Source organism: Callospermophilus lateralis, chromosome 2 (assembly GCF_048772815.1).
Source record: "Callospermophilus lateralis isolate mCalLat2 chromosome 2, mCalLat2.hap1, whole genome shotgun sequence".
NCBI classification, from domain to species: domain Eukaryota; kingdom Metazoa; phylum Chordata; class Mammalia; order Rodentia; family Sciuridae; genus Callospermophilus; species Callospermophilus lateralis.
In genome coordinates, this window is record NC_135306.1 from 3,693,822 (window position 1) to 3,716,431 (window position 22,610).

Genomic DNA, 22,610 nt, shown 5'->3' on the forward strand with positions numbered 1-22,610 from the left:
CAGAGGGAGAGGGAGGACAGGGCAAGGATGGTGGAAGGGGGCCAGGAGGCCTGGGTCTGGGGGAAAGGTCTGGGTTAGGATGGCCTAGTGGTCTCCAGGAGGGATGCGGGGGCCTTGAAAGCATCCTGTGGAAGAATGACACCACCAGGTGTCTCAACCTGGACGTTTCATTGCAAAGAGCAGAAACGGGTTCCAGCCAACTTCAGACAAGAAAGAGGCTTCTGGAAAGGTATGTGGGCGCTCCCAGCCAGAAGGCAGGGCAGGAGCAGCCGCAGGAGCAGCCACAGCCTCTGGGACCATCATGCCACCGGCACCTGCTGCCCCCTGCCTTGAGCCAGTTCCCAGGGGAAGGAAAGTGCGGGTGGTCACAAGCCACCCCAGCGCAGCCCCTGGTGCAGTCTGGGCCAGGTCACAAGCATCACAGAGGCCCAGAGACAGAAGCCAGGCTTTGAGGAGGCACTACCCAGTCTACCTCCAAGACCCAGAGCAAAGGCAGCTGGACAGAGGTGGGGACAGCGCCGCCTTGGCCTGGGGAGGGTCTCAGGGGCTGGGCTCAACCCAGTGGGGATGTCAAAACTCACCACTGCAAGTTTGAGACCTGTGTTTTGTCCAGTGTGAATTATGCCAGAGTGACAAGGTGAAAGGTGGTGACAGTGGCTTAGCTGACCACAATCCCATCAATGCAGAGAGAGCGCCTGCTGGGAAGCAGGATCACAGGCCAACCATTCTTTGGCTGGGGGACGAGGGTGCCCTGCCAGACAGATCCCCCAAGACCTTCTGCAACAAGAGAGGTCCTTTCCTCAAGGCCAGCAAAGGAGCCATGTGGACAGAAGGGGAGGAAGGCTGGAGTCCGGGCTTGTGCTTGGAGCCCATGGGAGAGGGTCCTGCTGGACACCTTGGGTATGGAATGATGTGAACCAGCAAAGGAACCCATGCAGACAGTGGGCAGCACCCGTGGACGGGGGAGGGCTGAGGCGTATCAACAAAGCCTTGGGTGCTCAAGCTGGCTGAGCTCCAGGGCCTCGCACCTCCGCACCCTGGATACGTGGCCAAAGCTGCAGCACCCACCAGTCTGCCCATCCCTGGGCGAGGCCAGGATGGAAGGTGGCCAGACCCCAGGGAGAACATGCCTGGGGGCTTTGTCCCAAGGTTTTTTCCCAGAGAAAACAGACAAGGCCTCCTGAGTCAGCTCCTCTGGGCTTTCAGAAAAAAAAAAAAAAAAAAAAGAGGCCCAAGGCGAGGCTGGTCACGTGGCTCGTCAGCTGTCGCGTGGGGCTCACACAGGCTGGGGCACTCGGGCCTCCTCGTGGGCACTCCTGCAGCTGCCACCCCAGCGGAGCCCTGCCGAGGGCCGAGGCCTTCTCCTTGTGTGCCCTGCCCCCAGCCAGTGCCCTCTCCTGCCCATGGGGACACTCGTGGCCAAACTGCTGCTGCCCACCCTCAGCAGCCTGGCCTTTCTCCCCACTGTCAGTGTGGCGGCCAAGAGGCGATTCCACATGGAGGCCATGGTCTACCTCTTCACCATGTTCTTCGAGGCGGTGAGTCTGGGGCGTGGGAGGAAGACCCCGGAGGCCCTCGGCACTGCTCCGGCTGTGGTGGGCGGGACGGCTTGACCTGGGAGAGAAAGAAAGGACCCAGGGTGGGGTCTGGAGACCAGAGAGAGAGGCTCCGGACCCCCTTCCCCTCCGGGCCTCAGTTTCCCCATCTGTGCCAGAGCTTCCTGGGACGAGTGGCACTGTGACACCAACCGTGATGCCCACCAGCTGGGAGGACTAGGCCCTTCCACGCTGCCCCTCCGCACCCACCTTACAGCTCTGGCCCTGGGACAGCTGAGCAGGGAGGAAGGGGTGAGCAGGCCTGGGAAGGGACTAGCGGGGCTCAGGGGACACCTGGGCCTGGGTGAGTCAAGCTGCAGGATTCCGCTGCCCACCGTCCAGCGGGGTGCACTCCACAGCCCTCTCCCCCTGGGGCTGCCTCTGCCCCTGGGTTCTTCCTTCCATTTCCATGTCTGGCTGGTTCCCAGCTCCCTCTCTGGCTCCCCTCCGTCTCCAGGTAACTGTCATGGGGTGATCTTCTCTGGCTTTCAGGGGAGCGCCTAGCACTGGCTGGCTGCTTTTGAAGCCCCTGTTTCTGGGGTCGCTCTCCCCCTCACTTCCTGCCGTGGCCTCTCTGCCTTTGCTTCTCCTGCTGGCTGGCTGTCTAGCTCTCCCTCCAGGCCCCGTCTCCTCGCTTCCTCTCCCTGCGGCAGCCTCTCTCGCTCTCTGGAGCTAGACCCCGTGGGATTTACTTCTTCCTCCTCTCCAGCTCCACCCCCGGATCCACATGTTCTACCTATGGGTCCCTCTAGCTAACCACCTACCTGTCTGGGGGATCGGCCATCTGTCATCATCCACCTCTGATCACCTGCCTAAGCCGTCGTCTGTCTCCCTGTCTATCTGTCTAGCCAGCTATGTGGTCCCCCCTAGCCTCTGGGTCCCCTGAGAGTCCCTCCCAGCTGCGGGACGCCCCAGAGCTCCCAGTGCTCCTGGCTCAACTTCCCTCAGACAGCTTCAGTGTCTGGTGGCAGAACCAGACCTGGGGCCGCACTCACCACAGGGCCTTCAGCCAAGGAGCTGCCGGTGCTCGGGCTATGGGGTGGGGCGGGGTCAGCACACCTCCCCCAGGTCGTGGGCTCACGTGGACAACGATGACCTAGGACCTCTCTCCAGGTGGGAGACTTCTACCCTGATGGGGAGGAGCCAGGAGGCAGTGTCCAGGGAGGGGACTGTGCCCGGTATGCTACATGCCAGGTGTCCGCACCTCCCAGGAGCTAGCCTTGGGATTCCCAGTGATGGGTGAGGAGGCTGAGTCTTGGGGAGGCTAGGGCACGGGTGCCACCGTAACCCAGCTCGCCACCGCCGCCTCGGGGGACCCCGGCCTGTTGATGGGGAGACTGAGGCTGTGGAGAAGCCCAGGGCCAGGGCCAGGAGGAGACTTCTGAGTGGGTGGAGGGCCTCAGGGTCAGGCAGAGAAGCTAGGGCCTTGTCCGCAAGGCCCACGTTAGGCCCAGCCCGGCAGATCACAGGCACCCGCCCAGTGAGCCCCCACCCACCCACCTGCTGTGGACTGACCCCACAGCTGCCTTTGAGGCCAGCCTCTGAGGCCCACCCAGCCCCACCCTGCCCTACCCTGAGTGGCAGAGGCAGCTGTCTCCCATGACAAATGTCCTCAAGGCACAGTCTGCACTTCCCACAGTCCTGTCCTCCACATGGCTTCTGCCCCCACAAGAGCCTCTGTGACAGTGACCATTCCTGTTGGGACAGGTGCTGGGCGCTTTAACCAGGGCCTCTAGAGAGCCCTCAGGGCAATGTCCTTATCCCACTGGACAGAGAAGGCCCCAAGGGGTCAGCTCCTGCCTGAGCTCCCTCAACAGCTCTCTGCAGGTGCTGATTGCAGAGTCTGCGCCCTGCCCACCCAGCCAGCAGCCAGCCTGGCACACTAGCTAGGCTACTCTGACCCCATGTTGGAGGCGGAGGCTAGTGCCAATCGCCACACCTCCCAGGCCCCCTTGGGCCGGTGGTGCCCCTCTATCACACAGAACTAGCAGTCATCAGGAGGAGCCCTGGACCAGGTGAGGGAGGCCCCTCCTACCCTGTGGGCAGCACCCTCCTCCCTTCACCTGCACACCTGGGTGAGCACCAGGCTGGCCACTGGCATCACTGCCAGGATAAGACAGACTCTCCTGCTCCTGGCGGGGGTGGGCAGCACACAAACATCGCCAGAATCTCCAGTGGATGAGTCAAGCACACACAGCGATCTGTGATGCGAGGGAAGACCGAGACAGCAGGTGGGGGTAGGAGATGTGGTTGGGAAGGAGCCAGGAGACCCTCTGTATCCCACAGACATTTAAACACCTCCATCAGCCCCCACCTGAAGCTTCCCTTTCCTGAGCCGTCATGTCCTGCACATAATCATCCTCCTCTACCCTCTTTGCCAATATTGCCTCAAGAAAGATGTAGTGTCCAAAGCTCAAGGCGGTTGTCTGGGTGGGCCGACCAGAGCAGACAGGCAAGACCACCTCCTTCCTAGTCCTGGACACTGTGTCTCTTGTTAACGCCTCTGAGGGGCTGCGTAGGGCTGCAGGCAACGGGAGATCTCTCTGTCCACCCGACTTGCTCCACTCTCCAGACTGCCCAGGGCCCCTCCGTCTGCAGTACCCCTGCTGCCTCCAGACGCTGGCCTCCCGCGGCTCTGGGATTACCAAGAGCGCACTGTGCTGGCTGGCGAGCTTGTTTATGCCATTGAACCTGTCAAAACAATTATGTCATGTAATTAAATATTACTTAAAACGATGAAATGTGAATGCAAAAGGGGAGAGAGCTGCTTTCCTAAGAAGTGAGTTGACTGCTTGGAAAACACTCCACATACGCATTTTGTTTTTAGAATTGCTGTTAAGTGTCCAGCCGAGCACAGGCCAGAGGCAGGGGAACCAAGTGTGCTGTGTTGGGTCCTGCTCGAGGGATCCACACCCTCCCTCCTCTCTGAGGAGATGGAAAGCTGCCGGCCAGCACCTCTCGGCAGCCCCTGGGCATCTAGCCAAAGTGCACATCTCTGGCCACCATAACCCAGCTCTCTGCCCGCAGCAACCTGTCTCTCTGTGCCCACTCCCACCTGACAGCACTGCTGTGATGCAGAGCAGACATTACAGGGGACATTGGCACAAGGAAAGGCCCCCAGGCTCCAAAGGGCAGATGGCTCTGTTCTTGGAGCCAAAGACGGGTGTGAGAAGGCCCGATGTGTGCCTTCAATAAGTCCAGAGGCCGGGGACACCCAGAGGTCCCATTTCAGGGTCCCCACCTTGGCAGGCTTCCTCTAAATGACCAGCCAGCCTTAGGCCAAGGAGGCGAGAGGAGGTATGAGGTCTCTGCCAGGATGATGTCCACAGAGACACTGTGGGGGCCACACCCAGTGGCACCCCTGCTGTTGATGGGGAGACTGAGGCACAGGGTGGTTGAGTGTCTCCAAGCTCGTGAGCAGCCGGCTCCCTGGTGATGCCGGGGGACTGCCGGCCCCTGGGGGCAGCATCCTGTCCCTGTGCCCCTGACGGCCCTGCTTCTCGGCAGCTCCACCACACCTGTGAGGGGCCCGGCCTGTCGGTGCTCTGCTTCCTGCGCCAGGATCTCCTGCAGTACTTTAGCATCTACGGGACGGCGCTGAGCATGTGGGTCTCCCTGATGGGTGAGTGGCCGCCCTGCCCTGCAGGCCAGAGCGGGTCCCCACCACCGGCACCACCTGGTCTCCAGGAACCCCGCCTTCCCTGCCCCTCAGACTGGGCTTCGGCCACGAGAAAGCCTCACTCCTTGAATGCTGCCTTCTCACTTTCCTATCTCTCTTAAGGGACTCATTTGACAGATGCTTGCTGTGACAAATTTAAAGAGCAGGGCACACAGAGCACTGCGTGCATGCCCACCAGCCTCCGCCCCACGCACAGGTCAGGGTGTGGCTCCGGGTCTGCTTCCAGGAGCATTGCTCACCGAGGTCATTTTTGGCCCAGGGTTTTAGGAAGATGGGGCCATTCAAGGGCCTCATGTGGGCATGGCTCTGTGGGGGGACTGGCCTGGCATATGTGTGACCATCCATGGCACCACCAGGGAAGGTTTCCACCTTGCTCTTAGAGCAGTGTCCACGTGTGTGGGCCCAGCCGCCTGAGGCCTCCGCCTTTTGACCAGCCTGTGAGCCCCCCGTGGCCCCTCAGGTCTCAGGTGTCCGGGTGGTCCTGCTGAGCCCCCCGCGGCCCCTCGGGTCTCTCTCAGGTGTCCGGGTTCCTGCTGAGCCATCATTCTGACTCACTCGAGTCTTGGTGCTGAGTATCTGCCCCAAGCTGCCCTGGCCAAGCTGGGGAGGCAGCTCTTACCTTTCCTCTGAAACTGGTGGCCATGGAACTTCTCAGTGACCAGGCGAGCCTCTGGGTCCTGTTGGTCAGGGGACGACCACGTGGGCACCTAAGGGTAGGGGTGCGGCCACAAGGGACGAGGAAGGCCACTCACCACTCCCGTCCTCTTTCTGATCCCCAGCGCTGGCCGACTTTGACGAACCTCAGAGGTCAACGTTTGTGATGCTTGGCGTCCTGACCATCGCCGTGCGGACCTACCACGACCGCTGGGGTTACGGGGTGTACTCGGGCCCCATCGGCATGGCCGTCCTGGTCATCGCGGCCAAGTGGGTGTGTACTGCATGTGCCTCAGCTGAGGGAACTCCAGGGAGCCTGTGACCCCGCCCCCACTGCTCCAGCCTCAGAGCCTCTGTGACCTCCTGCCTGTGCAGGCGGTGAGACCAGGAGTTCAGTGACCAGCCACAGGTGCTCTGGCCCTGCACTGACTGCCCTCGTCGGTGGGCACCAGCACTGGGCCAGCTGAGCCGCCCTCAGCCTGGCTCCCACAGCTCTGCATCTGCAGCCCAAGGGGGCCCAAGATGCAGGAGTGACCCACTAAGCACCCCACAGCAGGACTGCGCCTCGGGTGGTACTGTGTCCGTAGAGAAAGAGCCAGCGGGCCTTGGAGAGCAGCTGGGGCTGCCAGGGCCACCTCCTGCAGGGGGCACGCTCGGACTTGCTTGTACCAGGAAGGAGGACATGTGGCGGCGGGTACTGTGGCCAGGGTCAGAGCACCCTGTGGCCTAGAGTCCACGAGGCCCTCTGCTCTGGCTCCCAGGCCTCCTACCCCTCCATTGTACCAAAGCCCTCCTGGTTGTGAGGCCGGGAACCCACTCCAGCCGGCCAAGTAAAGACATGGCATCCCTGGGATCCGCCCCAGAGTCGGGGTGGGAGCCTGGAGGCAGACACAGGGCCAGGAGCTCCAGCCCGGACCCCAGCTAGCGCCATTCTACCGGCTTTTGCCCTGTGGAGCACCACCTTACGTCTCTGGGTCCCCATCTCAGGGTGGAGGAGACTGGTCTTCCGCAGCCTGGGCATACACAGCAGGCCGCGAGCTGCGCTGGGTACAGCACCAAACGGGCTGTGGGGGCCCCAGTGAGCCCGGTTCTCAGGGCAGTCGAAGGAGCGGCACTCAGACCCCAGCTGCCCGGAGGGAAGAGGTTCTGGTGGCCAACTGTCCCCCTTCCTTCGTGACCCAGGACCTTGGGGTTTACTCTGCTGGGCGGGGGGGAAGGAGCTAGGTACAGGAGACCCGCGCCCAACTTGCAGCCCAGCAGGGCAGCAGCTAACTGGACGCCAGGCTGGCCCCGGGCTGACCCAGGAGCCTGAAAAGCCCTGCGGGTGGGGTTTTGGGGTCCGGCATTAATTAGCATGCTGGAATGCATAAACACAGCCCGGGTCTGATAACCCCTCCTGCTCCTGCCCGGGTTGCTTGGCCGGATCTGACTCTGGCCAGGCTTTAATTAGCCAGGATAGAATTCACTCCCCCATGTCCCGCCAAGTGCCAGGAGGCTTCCACTGCCCTCAGGCCACGGGCTGTCCACAGGAGCAGAGATGGACAGCCAGCGTCTGGGACTCACACTGTGTTTTCTGGACCACTGAACGGGTAGTTCCTTTTGGATGTCCACGGGCAGTAGCTTCCTGGAGCCAGGGCCCATTCGCCCCCTGAGGTTCACCACTTCTGGGGAGAGACTTGGGAACAGTTCTGGGGAGCAGAAGCAGAGCTTGTTGGGTGGGGCTCCCAGGGCAGGACCAGGCCTCTTCCCTGGCCATTCCCTATGACCCTCGACACCTCCCTCCCAAGGTCCTCAGCTCCTGTTGGCAATGGCAAGTTCCAGAAAAGCAAAAGCTGGGCACCATTTCAAAGCTCCTTTGGTGGCCAGAGCTGCCTTGCCCAGTGCAAGTCTGTTCTTGGGGTCTGTGCTCCCCACATGGTGACACATGGAGCCTGGGGTGCTGCCCCTGCCCCAGGCTCATGCCTCACCACAGGGCCGACGGTCCATCCTGGGTCAGCCAGGACAGCCCAGGCTCTGGACACCCCTGGCCAAGGAGCTGCAGTCACATTAAGCCTGAGGGATCAGGTTTAATGGGCTGCAGAGTTAATAATATTTAAGGTGCTACTTCAACCAGTAAAGCGAACCTGTGTGTCCATGTGCCACATGTGTGCCCCATGAGCCATAGGGCACCAGTAGTCACCAGGGGTGACATATGTTTTGTTCTAAATGATCCCCTTGGGCTCCCCTCTGCCTGGGAGACAGAAGTTCGGGGGCAGCCTGTCACACCCCAGAGCGGGGCTCCCAGTGATTACCTGGCCCAGAGGCTCCCAGGTCAGGACCTCCACTGTCCTGTCGAGGGCCTGGGTACAGAGGAGTGGCTGTGCTGCCCAGGCTGGGAAGGACTCCTCTGCCACCCAAGGATGGCCTGGGGTGTGCAGGTGGAGCCACAGGCACAAGGAGGGGCTGTCCCCACACTGTGCCCTGAGAGCTCTGCTGTCCCTCCTCTGTCCCCACAGCTGCAGAAGATGAAGGAAAAAAAGGGCTTGTACCCCGACAGGAGCGTCTACGCCCAGCAGATAGGCCCTGGCCTGTGCTTTGGGGCGCTGGCCCTGATGTTGCGCTTCTTCTTTGAGGTACAGTCCCCGTGGGGAAGAGCCCTCGTGGGCGTGGCCCTGCTCAGTGGGGTGGCCGGCTGTGCCCTCACCAGGAAGCTCCGTGGCCTGACTCCTTGTGCCTCCTGTGGGGGGTGCTAGGGCTATGCCCATCCCCAGCATCACTGGCATCCTGACCTGTGTGGACCTGGGGCTCACAAGAGGCGGGAGACAGGCCCTGACCTCAGGGAGCTTGCAGCTGAGACGATGGGTGTGGGGCTGGTGCCCAGCACCTGGAGGAGGGCACGGTGGGAGGGAGGCAGGAGGCCAGTCTTCTATTAGAGGCCTGGTGAGCAACACCACCTTCAAGGAAGTGAGGGCTTGGTGATAAGAAAGGCCACCATGGCTGGACACAGAGGCCTCCCTGCAGAGCCACAGCAGGCAAGGACACAGGAGGGGCCCTAGAACCGAGGGGCTGGCTGGGCCTGGGGGAGGTCGTGGGCTCTGGGATCCAAAGACTGACTCACCGCTCTCCCCTGCAGGATTGGGACTACACCTATGTCCATAGCTGCTACCACTGTGCCCTGGCCATGTCCTTCTTCCTGCTGCTGCCCAAGGTCAACAAGAAGGCTGGAAATGCTGGGCCCCCAGCCAAGCTGGACTTCTCCACGCTTTGTTGCACTTGTATCTGATCACACTGCCCAGCACCAAGCCCTGCCCTCCTGTTTAGGGACCAGAGTCCCACAAACTCTCCTGGAGTCCTCCTGTCCTTCCCACCCAGGGTGTCCAGGAGGAGCAGTCTCTCCCACATCCTGAGAGACCCCCAGGGTGGCGAGACCCTCCAGGCTCTGCTACCTGTTCACTCTGCCGACTCTATGCTCAGCGCTGCGCTGGGAGGAAAGGAACTTTCCCTCTGAAGCTCATGACCGACAGGTGCACCTGATGACCCTGAGGCCAGTGTCTGTCCTCCCCGTCCCTCCTCTCTTCATCTATGGTGGCTAGGGCCCAGAAGTCCTAGTCCACTGCTTTCCACAAAGGGGGCTGCCAGCACCCTTGGAGGCCGTGCCCACCAAGGAGACTGGTATCGCCTCTATTATCCCTGTGCCCAGGCTCTGAGTGGCCCCATTTAGGACACTGGGCCAGGCCTGCCCTCTGTCCACCCCTCCAGCCGGGTTCTGGATCAAGCTGTCTCAATAACAATATCAACAAGAAGCTCCCAATCAGTCGACCTTACTGCCTACAGACCCTCCGCATACATCTTGATTCCTAAAACAGGGTGTGAGCGGGCCTTGTTCCCCTTACCAGTGAGCACCCAGGCTCAGGGCGGACAGCCCACTGAGGCCCAGAGCGGGTGGCATGGAGCCGCGCCGGCAGCTGGCCCATGCAGAGGTGGCAGCCCGGGGCCATCTCGGGCCTTGGCACGCTCCAGGCTGGCTGGCAGCCCTGCCCGGGGCCCCCAGCATGGAGGTGGCTGGTGCAGTGCCCTCCGCCGAGGGCTCCTCGCTGGGCCTCTGCTGTGCCGTGGGAGGTCCTGTCTGCAGCTGCTAGGGTTCCGATGGTGGCGTGGTGGCTCCCAGACATCACCTCACAACCTGAGTCCCCCAGCACCCAGCCCGCCAGCTCCCCTGGAGACCTGAGGCCCATCGGTCGGCAGGAAGTTACCTACACCTGTCTGGGGCCTGTGTGTGTTTCCGGACAGGCCACTGAGAGGGAGCAGTTACCACGTCCACTCCCACCAGTGGGACAGCCAGTGATTTGTCCTAATGTCACCTCTTGCAAGCCCAGGCTGGGAGGGAGCTCTCCAGCACTGGGGCGAGGCTCTGTGGCTCTCCCGCCCTCCCAGCGCCCAGCTGACTCCTCAGCTGGCCTCCTGTCTGCTGACCTGCAGGCATCTCAGGAGCGCCTGGCCTGCCCCTCTCCGCCCTGGGGGCAGGCAGAAGTCACCAGGAGCCTGAGCCCTTCTCTGGCCCCAGAGCCTTTAAACAGCATGGCGTTTGCAGGACATCCCAGAACGTCCAAGTCCAGCCTCATGGCTCATCAGGCCCTGAGGACAGGACAGTGGTGTCACTCCCACCCATCAAATGAGGCAGCTGAGGTCCACAACCTGGGCTCTGACGCCACCTGCTTAGAAGGGATCAGTGGAATGTCCTGTGTGTCCCCATCGTAGGGCAGAGTACAGGGAGACATGGGGCTTCCCCCACCAAGTGCTGTGCCCCGACCAGTTGGTGACACACAGAGACGCACCAGCAGGCACACATCACGCACGCGCATGCTGCGCAAGACACACACACCGCCACCGGGGGCCGCGTGTTGGGAACCCGTGTCCCCCCGCCTGAGGCAGGCTGCTGAGTTGGGCTGGGCAGCCCTGAGGGGAGTTGGGGCCCCTCCAGAGGCAGGTGTCCGCAGGGCAACCCGGCAGTACCTCCCTGCCCCCCACAAGCGCGCCCAGGGCCTCGGGGCTCCCCTGGCACACAGGAGAATCGGAGCGGCCAGAGGCTCGTGGGCAGGGAGGGGCTGGGCTGCCAAGCCGCGAGGGCCACACCGACAGGCTCTCCAGCGTGGCAGAGCTGATTTATGAAGGCTGTCTGGGCGGCCGGCCAAGTCTGTAAGTCACGGACAATCAGGAGGCATGCTGCAGCCTCAGCCTCCCCACAGGCCTGCGCCGGCTTCCCGCGCGCCCAGCTCCACTGCAGCCTCCCAAGCAGGTTGGCCCCCATGGCCACCTCTCGGGGGCCCAGGCAGGTCCCCAGCTCAGCTTGCAGACGGAACCCTGAAAGCCCGGGACATGGCACCTTTGCACCGAGGCTGCTGAGCAGGTGACAGTGCCCCAGATCACTCCAGTCACTCTAACTATGTCCTCCTACAGCGGCCTCTGACACCAAGGCCTGCTTTGACATCTTGGGGCTCTCACAAGGGCCAGGGGTGCCCAGGGAGCAGAGGACAGGAAGGGAGGGGCCATCTTCTCCCTTGCTACCGAGAACGGCCACCGGCCCTTCAGGACTTCAAGAGGGACCTGGTGGGCCGTTTCAGGCCAAGACCACTGGCCCTGCCAGCCCAGGGTTCCTCTCCCTGGGAGCTGAGAACTGCGACACCGTGGGGCAGCATCCCCGTCTGGCTGTCCACAGGACTCCCTCTCCCGCCGGCCCCTCTGGTGTGTGCTCAGGTGACCCTGGAGGCTCCTGAGCAGCAGCATCTTGGTGAACTTGCCCAGCGCTGCCCCATGGCAGCCCCGGGCGCCCCCTCAGCAGCAGAGCACTTAGAGTGTGGCGGGGCCATGGAGGAACCGCCTCTTCAGAGGTGGGTGGCTCTAACCCGATGAGCTTATGGAGCCTCCCGTGTGCGGGCGGCCGTGAAGTTCAGGCTTCCTGGCTGCGTCTCGGCCTCACGCACCTGAGACGATCCAATGGCAACAGCGGGGACACTTGCCTGGAACCGCCAGCAGTAATCCTGCGTAGATCTGAAATCCAAGTCTGACCCAGCGTCCCACATCCCATCAGTAACCCTGCCCCCCCCCACCCCCAGGGACACATGGGTTTGAGAAGTCCCTGGTTAATCCAAGGGACAGAGCAGAGGGGCTGCGACACCTGGCCCTGGCTGCCGCCCAGCTGCCAGGACAGGGTGGCCGAGGCTATGTCCTCCCAGCCCGCTGGCTCATCTCTACATGAGGAGATGAGTGGGCACAGACCCAGCCAGCCCCCCCGGCCTGGGCATGGCTTCCAAGGAGCAGTGCCCGGAGTCAGTTGCACCTTGGCCCTGGCCTGGCCCTGGCCTGGCCCCACCACAAGTGTGCCCATTGCCGGGCACACTCACGGCCTTCCTGGCGCACGCTCTCAGAGCCGGGCTCAGGGAAAGGCAGCAGGAAGGCGGTTCCGAGCACGTAGACACAACAGGCCATTGTAGTGGCTGCACCCCCAGCTGGTGGCGGCTGGCAGGGCACCGGGTGCTGGGCCCCCGCCAGATGCGCTCCGTGAGCACACCAGAGGTGTTCCGTCTGAGGCAGTCTGCTTGCCGTGGCCTTTGTCGCGTCTGCTACTGAAGTTTCCTGTCTGTTCCTCTCCTCTCCAGGAAGAGATCTGAAACCCAAAACCTTTATTGCGCCTTTTAAAAGGCTTCACAGCTCCCCATCGACCTCATCCCCGTCCGGCTCTGCGGCTGGGACCGTTGGGGGCAGCTGTGCCAGGGGCCCGAGGGGAAGTCACCCTGGTCACGCTGGGCTGCAGGGACTTGGCTGGGGAGGACCTGGGGGCGGGAGGAAGACAGGAGCAGGAGGCGGCCGAGGTCCTGCGGCTGCGGGCCCCAGGTGCCCGTCTCTCTGGCCGTTGGCTGGTTGGGGAGGCAGAGTGGAGTGCCACCCAGGAGGCTGGTGGCCTCAGCCCTTTCCCACCTCTCCTTTGTTGGGGAACGCAGCCCTGCCCAGTAGGCCCTCGGGCCCGTGGGGACCAACCAAGGCTGACAGGTTTGGAAAAGTGTTAGGAAACGTCACATGCAGAGAGCAGCGGCCGGAGGCAGTGGGTGAGTGGCATCCAGGAGCAGCCTGTCGCCACACAGGCTGGCTCCCCTTCCCCTCCAGTCCAGGCGAGCGCCCACGTGCCTCCAGCCTTGGCTTCCCCTTCTGTAATGGTGCGCACCTCATGTGGGCATTGTTGAGATTCCATGAGACCGTTTCATACAAAGCCCATAAAACACTATTTTTAAATGATATTTTTAAAAGGCAATTGCTACTATTTTCATGATCATTGGTTGAGGGCAAGAAAAGGGAGTTCTAGAATTTAATGAAGGATCCTTATCACAAGAGCTATCACCCCAGTTAGGGCACCACATACCCAAGTGCCCGGGAAACAAAAGGTTCCGGATCAGTGCCCAAGAACTCTGGGTCAAGGGAGCAGGCCAGGAGGGCTGCCTGGAAGGGGCAGGCTTGAGAATGAAACTGGAAAAGCAGAGTGAACCAAGCTGTGAGAGCTCTTGGGCCGCGTCTGTGACAGATGGCTTCACAGTTCCACAGGTCTGGGTCTGGCCAGGCACCGTGCCCTCAGCGGCCCCCCACCCCCTCCCACACCTTTCCCAGGGCAGCAAGAAAACTGCCGCTCCCCTGGGGAGAGGATGGCTGCAGCAGCTGCTGTCACTGGCCTTGCTGGACCGGCCTCTCAGATCTGTCCATTGCTCGTGGTCGCCAGCGGCCAAAGGTGCCTGCTGAAGGGGTTGCTGGGCTCCTCTCCTGCTCTCTGGAGGGCATGTGAACAGGGCCAGGAGGCAGGGCAGGAGCCTCGGGCCTCAACCTGGCACATGGAAGCATGGGTGGGTGACTTCCCTCTAGGCCCAGGTCACACCTCCAGCTCTGCTAAGGGTTTCTGTCCCTGCCTAGGGACTGACCTGCCGCAGCAGGAGCAGGGGCTCCCCTTCCAGGCCCTGTGGACGCATCCCCTCTTGCCCACCCCCAGGGCTGTGCGACCTTCACAAGGCCCTTTGACACCTGCTGATGCCCCTAGTGGTCCAAAGGGACAGAGAGGTGAGGGGAGAGCCCGCCTGCCTGGTCTTGCCCTGCCCTGGTCAGGAAGGTGGGCAGAGGGCCCCAATCGCACTATCAGGCTGGTGGGGCGGTGCCCACTGCACCTTGTCTCAGTTGAGGGGCTGCAAACTCTGCCCCCACCCCACAGGGACTGCGGGCGGCCGAGGAATGGAGGCTCCTTCTGCAGGGAGCTTGGGCTCACCACGGCAGTCACCAGCGGACAGCTGAGAGCACCCGAGTTCAGGGCCAGGCAGGAGGCTGCAGGGGAGGAGGCCAAGCCCAATATGGGCCTGGCCTGGCCCAGGTCCTGCCCGATCGTTCCCCTTCCCTTCCGGGAAGCTGGGACTCCCACGCCCTCACTGGGCTTTGTTTTCCCAACAGCCCGGCCAACCGGAGCCCGCGGGCCCAGAGCCCAGCCAAAGCCAGCCTGCAGAGCTGCCGCGGTCACATCGGGAAGACGTCAGGGCAGACAGAGGCAGTGGTCTCGGAGCAGCAGTTGACGAGTGCCTGCTGCCACCCCGGGGCTCAGCAAGCTGTGGCTTTAACCACCAGGCCACTGCCGAGCCAGCCAGGTAGGGCTGGGCAGAGGGCACTGGGGCATCCTCTGGCCTCCAGGCAGCCAGCCCATCCCAGGAGTTAGGGGACAGTGGGACCAAAGACTCAGCCAGACAGACCCAAGGCCTGCGGGCTCTGCTCCTGGCGCCTGTGAATACCACACCCTCCAACCCCAGGGACCACCCCTGAAGACGACCCGCACACCAGGCCGTGTCCTCCAGGTCACGCATCTTAGCCACCTTGCTGCGGCTTCATGAAGCATTGGTGTGTCCAGGGTCTCGCCTCGGCAGAGCGGTGGCATGCCTGACCTGGAGCTTCCCGGCCTTGTGTCTATGGGTTGCCCTGACGGTGCCCTGTTCTGCCATCAGGTGGCACATGCAGGGGTTGGCTGTGGACGGTCCATCACCATCCTTCATCCACCTTCTCTGTTTCTTTTTCTCCTCTCTCCTGCCTTCTTGTGGATGGTGGAGCTTTTGAATTCTGCTTTCCTCCATTGAGCTAGAACATGTGCACTGCTCCTGTCCACCCCCATCCCCGACCTGAATTCCTGCTCGGTCCTCACTGAAGCCCCGTGAGGTTCTGAGCCTCAGTGTCTGCTTCCCTTCCTTCAGACTCCCCACTCTTCCTACCTTCCTTCCCTTCCTTCTGCCTCAAGTCACCCCGAAGGCTTGGGGTCGCAGGATTGCGGGAGACGTCCTTGGTTGTGACCTCCTTGGGTGGTCATTACATTTTTGCTGGGTGTTGAATTTGAAACTGAGGGTCACTGGCTCTCAGCGTTCTGAAGACACTGCTTCTGGCTTTCCAGGTCCCACCGCCACAGCCGAGAAGTCAAGCTTCCCTGTGGGGATGTGAGCTTAGCAAGCAGGGGATGCCGGGCTCCGTCCCAACACCCAAGGAAACAGAGGAATGGTGGGAGGCAGGCGGCGGGGGTCTCCAGGTGAATTATCTTATTTTTCTGGTGATCTGCATTTCCCTTTGGCTCTATTTCAATACCACAGTGTTCTGCATTTTATTCTGATATGAGGAGTGTGGAATCCTTCTCCATCTTGCTTCAGACTCATTGGCTTCTTAGACTGAGGGTTGCTGTCTTTCATTAGATCTGAGATGGTTTCAGCCATGATCCTTTTTACACCTGACCCCTAGCCCTCTTCTCCTTCCCCCTTTCCCAGAACCCCAGTTAGCAGTGTGTTTCTGAGCGCCCTCCTGCTTGCCCTGGTCCACTTCTTGATCTTTTAGGAGAAGCCCTGTTTCTAACTTTTTCTCTCTTATCCTTCAGTCCCCTCTTCAGTGGTGTCTAAACTTGTCAAAATGTCTTTGGAGTTTTTCTAGGGTCATGCTTTTTATTTCTAGGAGTATTTTGGTTCCTTTTCAAGCAGGTTCATTCTTTATTAATGTATTCCTCTTTTTTATATATAAAACATTCTTCTTACTCTCCGGTTCTGATAGTTCCAGTATCCGAATTTTTTGGCGGACCTGATTCTACCACCTCCCATTTCTGGGGGCTCCTACTCACAGCGCCTCGTTTCCTTGTGTTTTAGGAACACAAATCTTCTGCTCTTATTTTACAGATGAGGAAACGGAGGACAGGGACAATGCCTAACTCATTCCTAGCCAGTAAATGACAGATTGAAACCTTGGCACCAGGCGGCTGACTCTAAGGTCTATGATCCCACCTCTATGATTCTCAACACAGGATGGTAACGAGTGAATCCCTTCATCCATCTGTTCCTTCACCAGCTACTCACTGAGCTCCTTCTGTGTGCCAGACACTGTTCAAGGCCTGGAGACGCAGCAGGGAAAGATGAAGACAGACATCCTCCCTCGGAACTGGAATACCTGTGGGAGTGGACACGGGGAGGGTGGAGGGCATTTGTGAGCCCGTCGAGGTGTGTAGAGCCCTCCTTTGCAGAGGCACCACAGGGAAGTGGCAGCCAGGGCTGTGGTCAGAGGAACCGGTACCCACATGGGCCATTCAGACTCTCATGGCTGGGTCCTTCTGCTGAGTCCCTGGAGACAGAGCCCACGCCTCTGTGGAGGTAGCAGCAGGAACAAGCCCCCTAACCCAGGGGAACACAAGGCACAGAGAAGGCTTGCTGCCTGCCGGGGGTCTGCCGGCCCCACTAACATTTGAGCACAGGCTGTTTCCCGTCCTCTCCTTGAAGGCAAATGCTCCAACAGGGACTCAGCTCTGGATTCGGGGAGGGCAAAGGTCGCTGTGGCTTCTCCCTGCTGGAAAGGGCGGAGGGCATGGAGAGGCGATGACAGGCCTGGCTTGGCAGGCTGAGCAGAGACACCCATGGAGTCGGGCTGCAGACAAGATTCCAAGCCCCTAAGAACCCGGGAGGCTTTGGGAGGTGAATGCATTTCCCCAAACTCTGCAAGCCAAGAGGCCTTGGCCTCCTTCCTGTTACTGGAGGACCATGGGTCCCTCAAGCACCCCGACACCTGTGAGGGGCGGCCCTTGGTCAGCAGAGCTGCTAGGGAGGGGAGGACTTTCCTCAGCCTGTCATCCAGGGAGCAGCTGGGCACAGCTGCATCCTGAGGACACCGCCCCAGCCCTGCCTGGAACACAGGGTCAGACGCCATTCCCAGCAGGGCCCCACTCCAGCCGGCCAGGCGAGGGGACGGCGTGTCCTGGGGCTTGGCTGGCCCCGTCCCAGCCCAACAAAGCAGTCCCCCGGCAGCCTCCAGGCCTGCGGGTGGGAGGGTGCCTCCAGCCCCGAGCCAGGGGAGCGTGAGCTTGGCGGAGGCCTTCCTGGGCCAGTGCTGTCCGCGGCAGGGCTGGTGTTCTGGGTCTCCCAGAGCCGGTGGGTGTCAGGAATCTGGCCACGGCTCCCACTGGCTGTTCAGGAGACACTGGTTAAACTGTCCCCAGATCCTGCACACACGCCAGGGCAGCTGAGACTTCTCCCCGCCAGCATGGCTCAGGGAGCTGCCCCCCCGCAGGACACGGCCACATCCTCACTCACCTCGGCTTGTAATTCCTGCTCCAAAATTTCGCACAGCATCAGCTGCTAGCACTGTCACACAGGCGGCCTTCCCTGCTGGCCGGCTGCCTCCGTTCTGCCTCAAGCCCACTCGGACTTGCAGTTTATGCCTCTGCGTGTGCATGTGCATGTGTGGGTACGCGTGTGCATGTGCCCAGGTGTACACCACTGAGATCTTTTTTTTTTTGGTACTGGGGATTGAAACTAGGGTGTTTAACTACGGAGCCACATCCCAACCCTATTTTGTATTTTATTTAGAGACAGGGTCTCACTGGGGTGCTTAGTGCCTCGCTGTTGCTGAGGCTGGCTTTGAACACGTGATCCTCCTGCCTCAGCCTCCTGGGCCGCTGGGATTACAGGTGTGAGCTACCACACCTGGCCACCATTGAGATCTTATGGGCTTACACTCGGCCTCTCCCAGAGCCCCTCGCCAGCCCTCCCTGCACAGGCCCCCTCGGCTCATCACTCCTGGTGGGGGGCATCTTCCCACCAGGCAGACGCCCCAGGGAGCCAGGACCCAGCACACTGCCTCAGTCTCCCCCCTGCTCCTTGTCCCTGTGGTCAGCAGTGGGTCAGGGGCTTCCAGGTCGTCTTCATTCTAGTTTCTTCATTTTGCACAAGCAACGTGCAGGTCAGCAACGAGTCTAGGTTGGGCTGGTTCAAAGCAGCCATCTGGCTTTTTCAAGGATGTTCCCAGTCACTGACCCGTGCCACAGAACAATCCAAACGTACGGGTAAACAAAGACCACTAGAATCACCTGGACCCCGGACGCTGCTCTCTGGGTCACTTCTGTGTGGCTGCTGTTCCCAATTCACTCCACGTAGCAGCGGTCCAACCCTGCAGACACCCCTGGTGGCAGGAGGGCCTCGCCCACTGCAGTGCAGAGAAGGCGGGCAGCGTGCCCAGCACCGGGAGCAACTGGAAAGGGCTGGACACCCGGGGTCTTGACCACGATGCCCCGCCGTCATGCCACCAGCACACGTGCGTTAGCACAGTGGGGACCCCACGGGGTCTTCAGAGCCGCTGCCTCTCTGTGGTGCCATATCTCATGAGCACCTGCCCGGTAGCCTCACTGTGTCCTTGTCACTCACACTCTTCAGACAGGAGCTCCCGGAGGGGGCTGCCTGGGGGCGCTGCACACCTGGTCAGCCAGCCAGGCCCTGGGAGCCTCCCTGAGGCCTGGCGCTGCTTGGCCTGACTGGCGGGAGTCAGGCAGCTCCGCTCCCCGTGGGGGAGTCCAAGTCGGCGGCAGCCTCCCTCCCAGAGGCCAGGGCTGGTCCAGGTCACAGTCTGCACTTCAGGCCAGCCAGCTCGGGGGAGCTTGGGGCCCCTGACAGTGAGAGCCCAGTCCTGGGCCTTCTGCAGACACACGGCTTCTACCACAGGAGGTCTCAATGGTGGCTCCCACTTGTCATCCCACCACCCTGAGCGCCAGAGCTCCGGGGACCTGGGAGAGAAAGCACTAGGTCCTTGAGCCAGGGACCCTGGCAGCACAAACAGTGCCACCAGCACTCCACAAGGCCACCTGGGACAGAGGCTGGCCCTTGCCTGGGGAGCTGCAAGTGTTGAGAGATCCCCCCAGAGAGGAGTGCAGGGCTCCACTCAGACCCCAGGCTCCTGGCCTGGCCTGGGCACACCAGCTGCCTGTCTCTACAACAGCACAGAGGTGGGACTCCTGTGGGGAAAGGAGGAGGGGCAGAGAGCTGGACCCTGAGTGCCTGGCCCCCTCCTGCCCCAGTGCTCACAGCACAGCCCTGCGCTCTGGGGAAGCCACAGCACCTGGCCTCAGCCCCTTGAGCTGCCAGCATCCCTGAGCTCAAACCCCACGGGATGCGTGGAGCCCAGCAAACACAGGGGCTCAGTGGGGGCTTCCCCTTGGGCCCCCCCTCACCGGCCACGCTCCAGCGTGGGGCTCCGGGGCTGCCACTCGTGTGCAGAGACTTCCGTGAGCACTCATGTACCTGTCCGCTGGCCACGGCACTCTGGAGCCCCTCACCCAGCCAGGCCTGTCCCACAGACGAGGTGGCAGTCACAGGACTTCTCTGGACTCACAACAGTCCCACAGCCCAGAGGGGCCTCAGGCCACCACCATGAAGAGCAGGAGACCACTCTGCCTGGTGGAGCCCCCAGTCTCTTCCACTGGGTGGCGTGTTCTCATGGCCACCACTCACGCAGGGCCCAAGAGCCCGTGGGCAGGGGCTAGAAGGAGAAGACCGGCAGCTGTGGTGGAGGCTGCTGGCCTGGTGATCTGCAGCTGGGCAGTGTCCAGCGCAGGGACAGACCCCACATCCCTCCAGCAGCCCTCTCTGACCCCACCACCGTGAGGCCTCTGCCTGGACAGAGGAGGCATCCATGACTCCCCACGCCATCCCTGGAATGTCCAAGTCCTCCCTGCATCCGGGCCTGCCAGCCAGTCCCTTTAAGGACAGCGGAGCCCCGTGTCCATCCTCCAGGCCTGAGAATGCAATTCCTGCTCCTTATCTGCAAAGAGGAGCTAGCGCATTTCCTGACAGGGGGTGCGGAGGGTGTGCCGGCGCGGGGCCCCCGGCACAGGAGCTGGCTGGAGGCAGCCGCAGCGTCTCCACAGGCCCTGGGGTCCCAGGGTGGATGTGGGCCAAGCTCCTCAGACAGACGCTCCACATTCTTCAGAACAAAGTCTTCAAAGCCGGGGGATGGGGGACGGGCGGGCACCCCACCCGCTTCTTCCCCTGGGACTGTGATGTGATTACAAACACATGGCTGTCCAGGTGACGGGACCAACTGGAAGCCAGACCTTGGCTGTGCGGCATATAGGCAAACACCCACAGGGCACCTCCATGTGGTGTCCGTGCCCAGGAGGGCACTGAGTGTCCAAGGCTGGGCCGCCCTGCCCTCCCGCCTGCCCCCCCAGCCTCACCTGCCACCTGCAGTCCTTTCCCCACAACCAGCACCAACCTGCCACCCTGGCAGGGGTCTGGGGTAGCCACGCCTGTCACCCAGTGGCCTTTGCTCCGGGCTCAGGTATCGCCTCCCCCTCACTCGGCAGCGCACTCCCGGCTGACTTCAGCTCCCCTGAGCCTCAGCGGCCTGCACAGCCTTCCCTGCTCTGCCTGCCCGTGGCTCTGTGGTTCTCTCCCCACCACGCCTGGAGTCCTCTCAAGATGGTGCCCTCAAAAGCACTCGACCGATGAGTGGACAGTGTGGGCTGTCCCTGTCAGGTGGCAAGGGAAGCAGGGCCACACACACCCACATGCACCCTTCCATGCACCCTTCCATGCACCCTGCAGTGGGTGTCCCCCGAGACACCTAAGATGCTGGCGGAATCAGTGACAGGCACCAGCTCTGTGGGCAACAGCCCCGCCCTGGGTGGGCCATCCAGGATGTGTGGACAGTTAGAGTCCAGACATGGGCGCTCACCCTCTGTCCCAGCTCCAACCCCTGAGAGTCCACCCCATCCCCCTTGGAAAGTCCCTGTGATGGGCACTGAGGTCCCATCTACATGCTTCTCCACCGCAGGCAGCAGCCTGCCCTGGCCCTATCCCCTCCTGGACCAGAATCAGGAACTTGCTCCCATCAAGACAGTTGGCTCAGGCCTGTGGCCTGACCTCATTCCTGCTGCCCTCTGTTGTGGCCAGTGGTCACTTCCAAGGGGTAAGGGAGGCAGACCCTAGAAGGAGCTCAGGAGGAAAGAATCCTTTGTCCCTTTTCTAAAGCCCCTCCGAAGAGCCCCACCTGCTCAGTGTGAGTCCAGCACTGGAACTCTGCCCACACCTTGGGGCCAGCGTGTCCCCAGAGGTCAGAGTCTGTGGGCTCTAGGGAACAACCAGCTTTGGAGAGGGCGGGACAGCACAAGGCCCCGCCTCCCAAGAGGGGAACAAGGAGGCCTCTGCCCGGCAAGAAGAGGAGAGCCCACAGTGTGCCACACTCAAGCCACCAAGGCCCCACAGGGCCCCGTGCTCCAGCCCTGACGCCAGGGCCCGGGGGCCAGGTGCAGACTCCAGGGCCACCATTCCCACTCCCCATAGAGCTGCAGACAAGTCACCAGCCTCAGGTCGGGGCTAAGGTTCCCTGCTTCAAGATGGGGCCTGACTCCAGGGGTCCGGGGTAGGAGGATCAGGGGCACAGCCCACTAAGTGCTCAGGATGGGAGCCCCCAGGGCAGCCCCCACGCCCCACGCCAGCCGGGACTGCCGTCCTCCACCACCTGAAGCCCACCTGGCCAGCACCTGGGCCGTTTTCAGTGAGGCGAGCAGAGGCCTTAAAGCCAGCAGGGTAGACAGGAAAAGGAAATGACTAGATAGGGTGCACCTCCCGGTCTCCTGGGAAGGCCCAGAGGGGAGAGGAGAGGCCCGGGGACAGACCCCAAAGGTCCTGAGGCAGCCCCGGGCCCCACACTGCCCACTCAGATCAGGGTCAATCCTCCTTCGTGCAGAAGTAGCTGCCACAGCACAGACAGGAGCCTGGGGCAGCACCCTCGGCCCCTCCCCAGGAGTGGGACGGGCATCTCTGGGCCTCAGTCCCTGTCCCGAAAATGGGAGACAATGCCCCTGTGCCACTACAGGATGAGGTGAGGGAGCCGTGGCTGGGTTCAGTGGTGGCTACTGCCAGACCCTGTCCCCTCCCAGTAACCCCAGAGGCTCACCCCAGGACACCAGCCCAGCTGGCCAATCTCCCACTGCCCTGGCCCTGCAGTGCCCCAGGTCTCCCAGCAGAACATTTCTGACATACTCCAAATCCTCAGCAAAACAAGATGAGAATTCAGTGATGGCTTTTGGCAAGGAGTCCACGGGCCAGCTAAAGGGCCAAAAATAACCCAGGGGAAGTGTCCCAGGCCACCTGCGGTCTGAGGGGCTCCATCTGGGCTCTGTCTGAACCCGGGGCCAAAGTGGTCTGGACCTGACCTTGCCGCCAGCCAGCCAGATGGAAGCTGGGAGACAGACAGGGACGTGGGGAAGGGAGGATGGCGGACAGAGCAAGACTGTCTGTCACTCGGCACGCTTCAAGCCAGGAAGTGTCCAGCCATCCAGAAACGCCTCATGTCATACTTTACCAAGAAAAGCAGCTGTTGGCTACTCACTGGCCACA

The 22,610-nt window shown here is 61.8% G+C and overlaps 1 protein-coding gene across 1 annotated transcript; it reads left to right on the plus strand.

Annotated features, from left to right (window-relative positions):
- The first annotated feature begins 1,403 nt into the window (after nt 1–1,403).
- On the plus strand, nt 1,404–9,190 carry Mymk (myomaker, myoblast fusion factor). Its single transcript, XM_076843040.2, has 5 exons — nt 1,404–1,538; nt 5,103–5,217; nt 6,054–6,202; nt 8,424–8,540; nt 9,041–9,190. Exons 1-5 carry the CDS (start codon nt 1,404–1,406, stop codon nt 9,188–9,190), a joined length of 666 nt encoding a protein of 221 aa, XP_076699155.1.
- The last annotated feature ends 13,420 nt before the right edge of the window (nt 9,191–22,610 follow it).

Bases quoted from the DNA above. Each gene is read 5' to 3' on its own strand.
- Mymk (XM_076843040.2), top strand. From the start codon at position 1,404: ATGGGGACACTCGTGGCCAAACTGCTGCTGCCCACCCTCAGCAGCCTG. The intron at 1,539-5,102 runs GTGAGTCTGGGG...GCTTCTCGGCAG, and splicing joins TCACCATGTTCTTCGAGGCG to CTCCACCACACCTGTGAGGG. The intron at 6,203-8,423 runs GTGTGTACTGCA...CTGTCCCCACAG, and splicing joins TGGTCATCGCGGCCAAGTGG to CTGCAGAAGATGAAGGAAAA.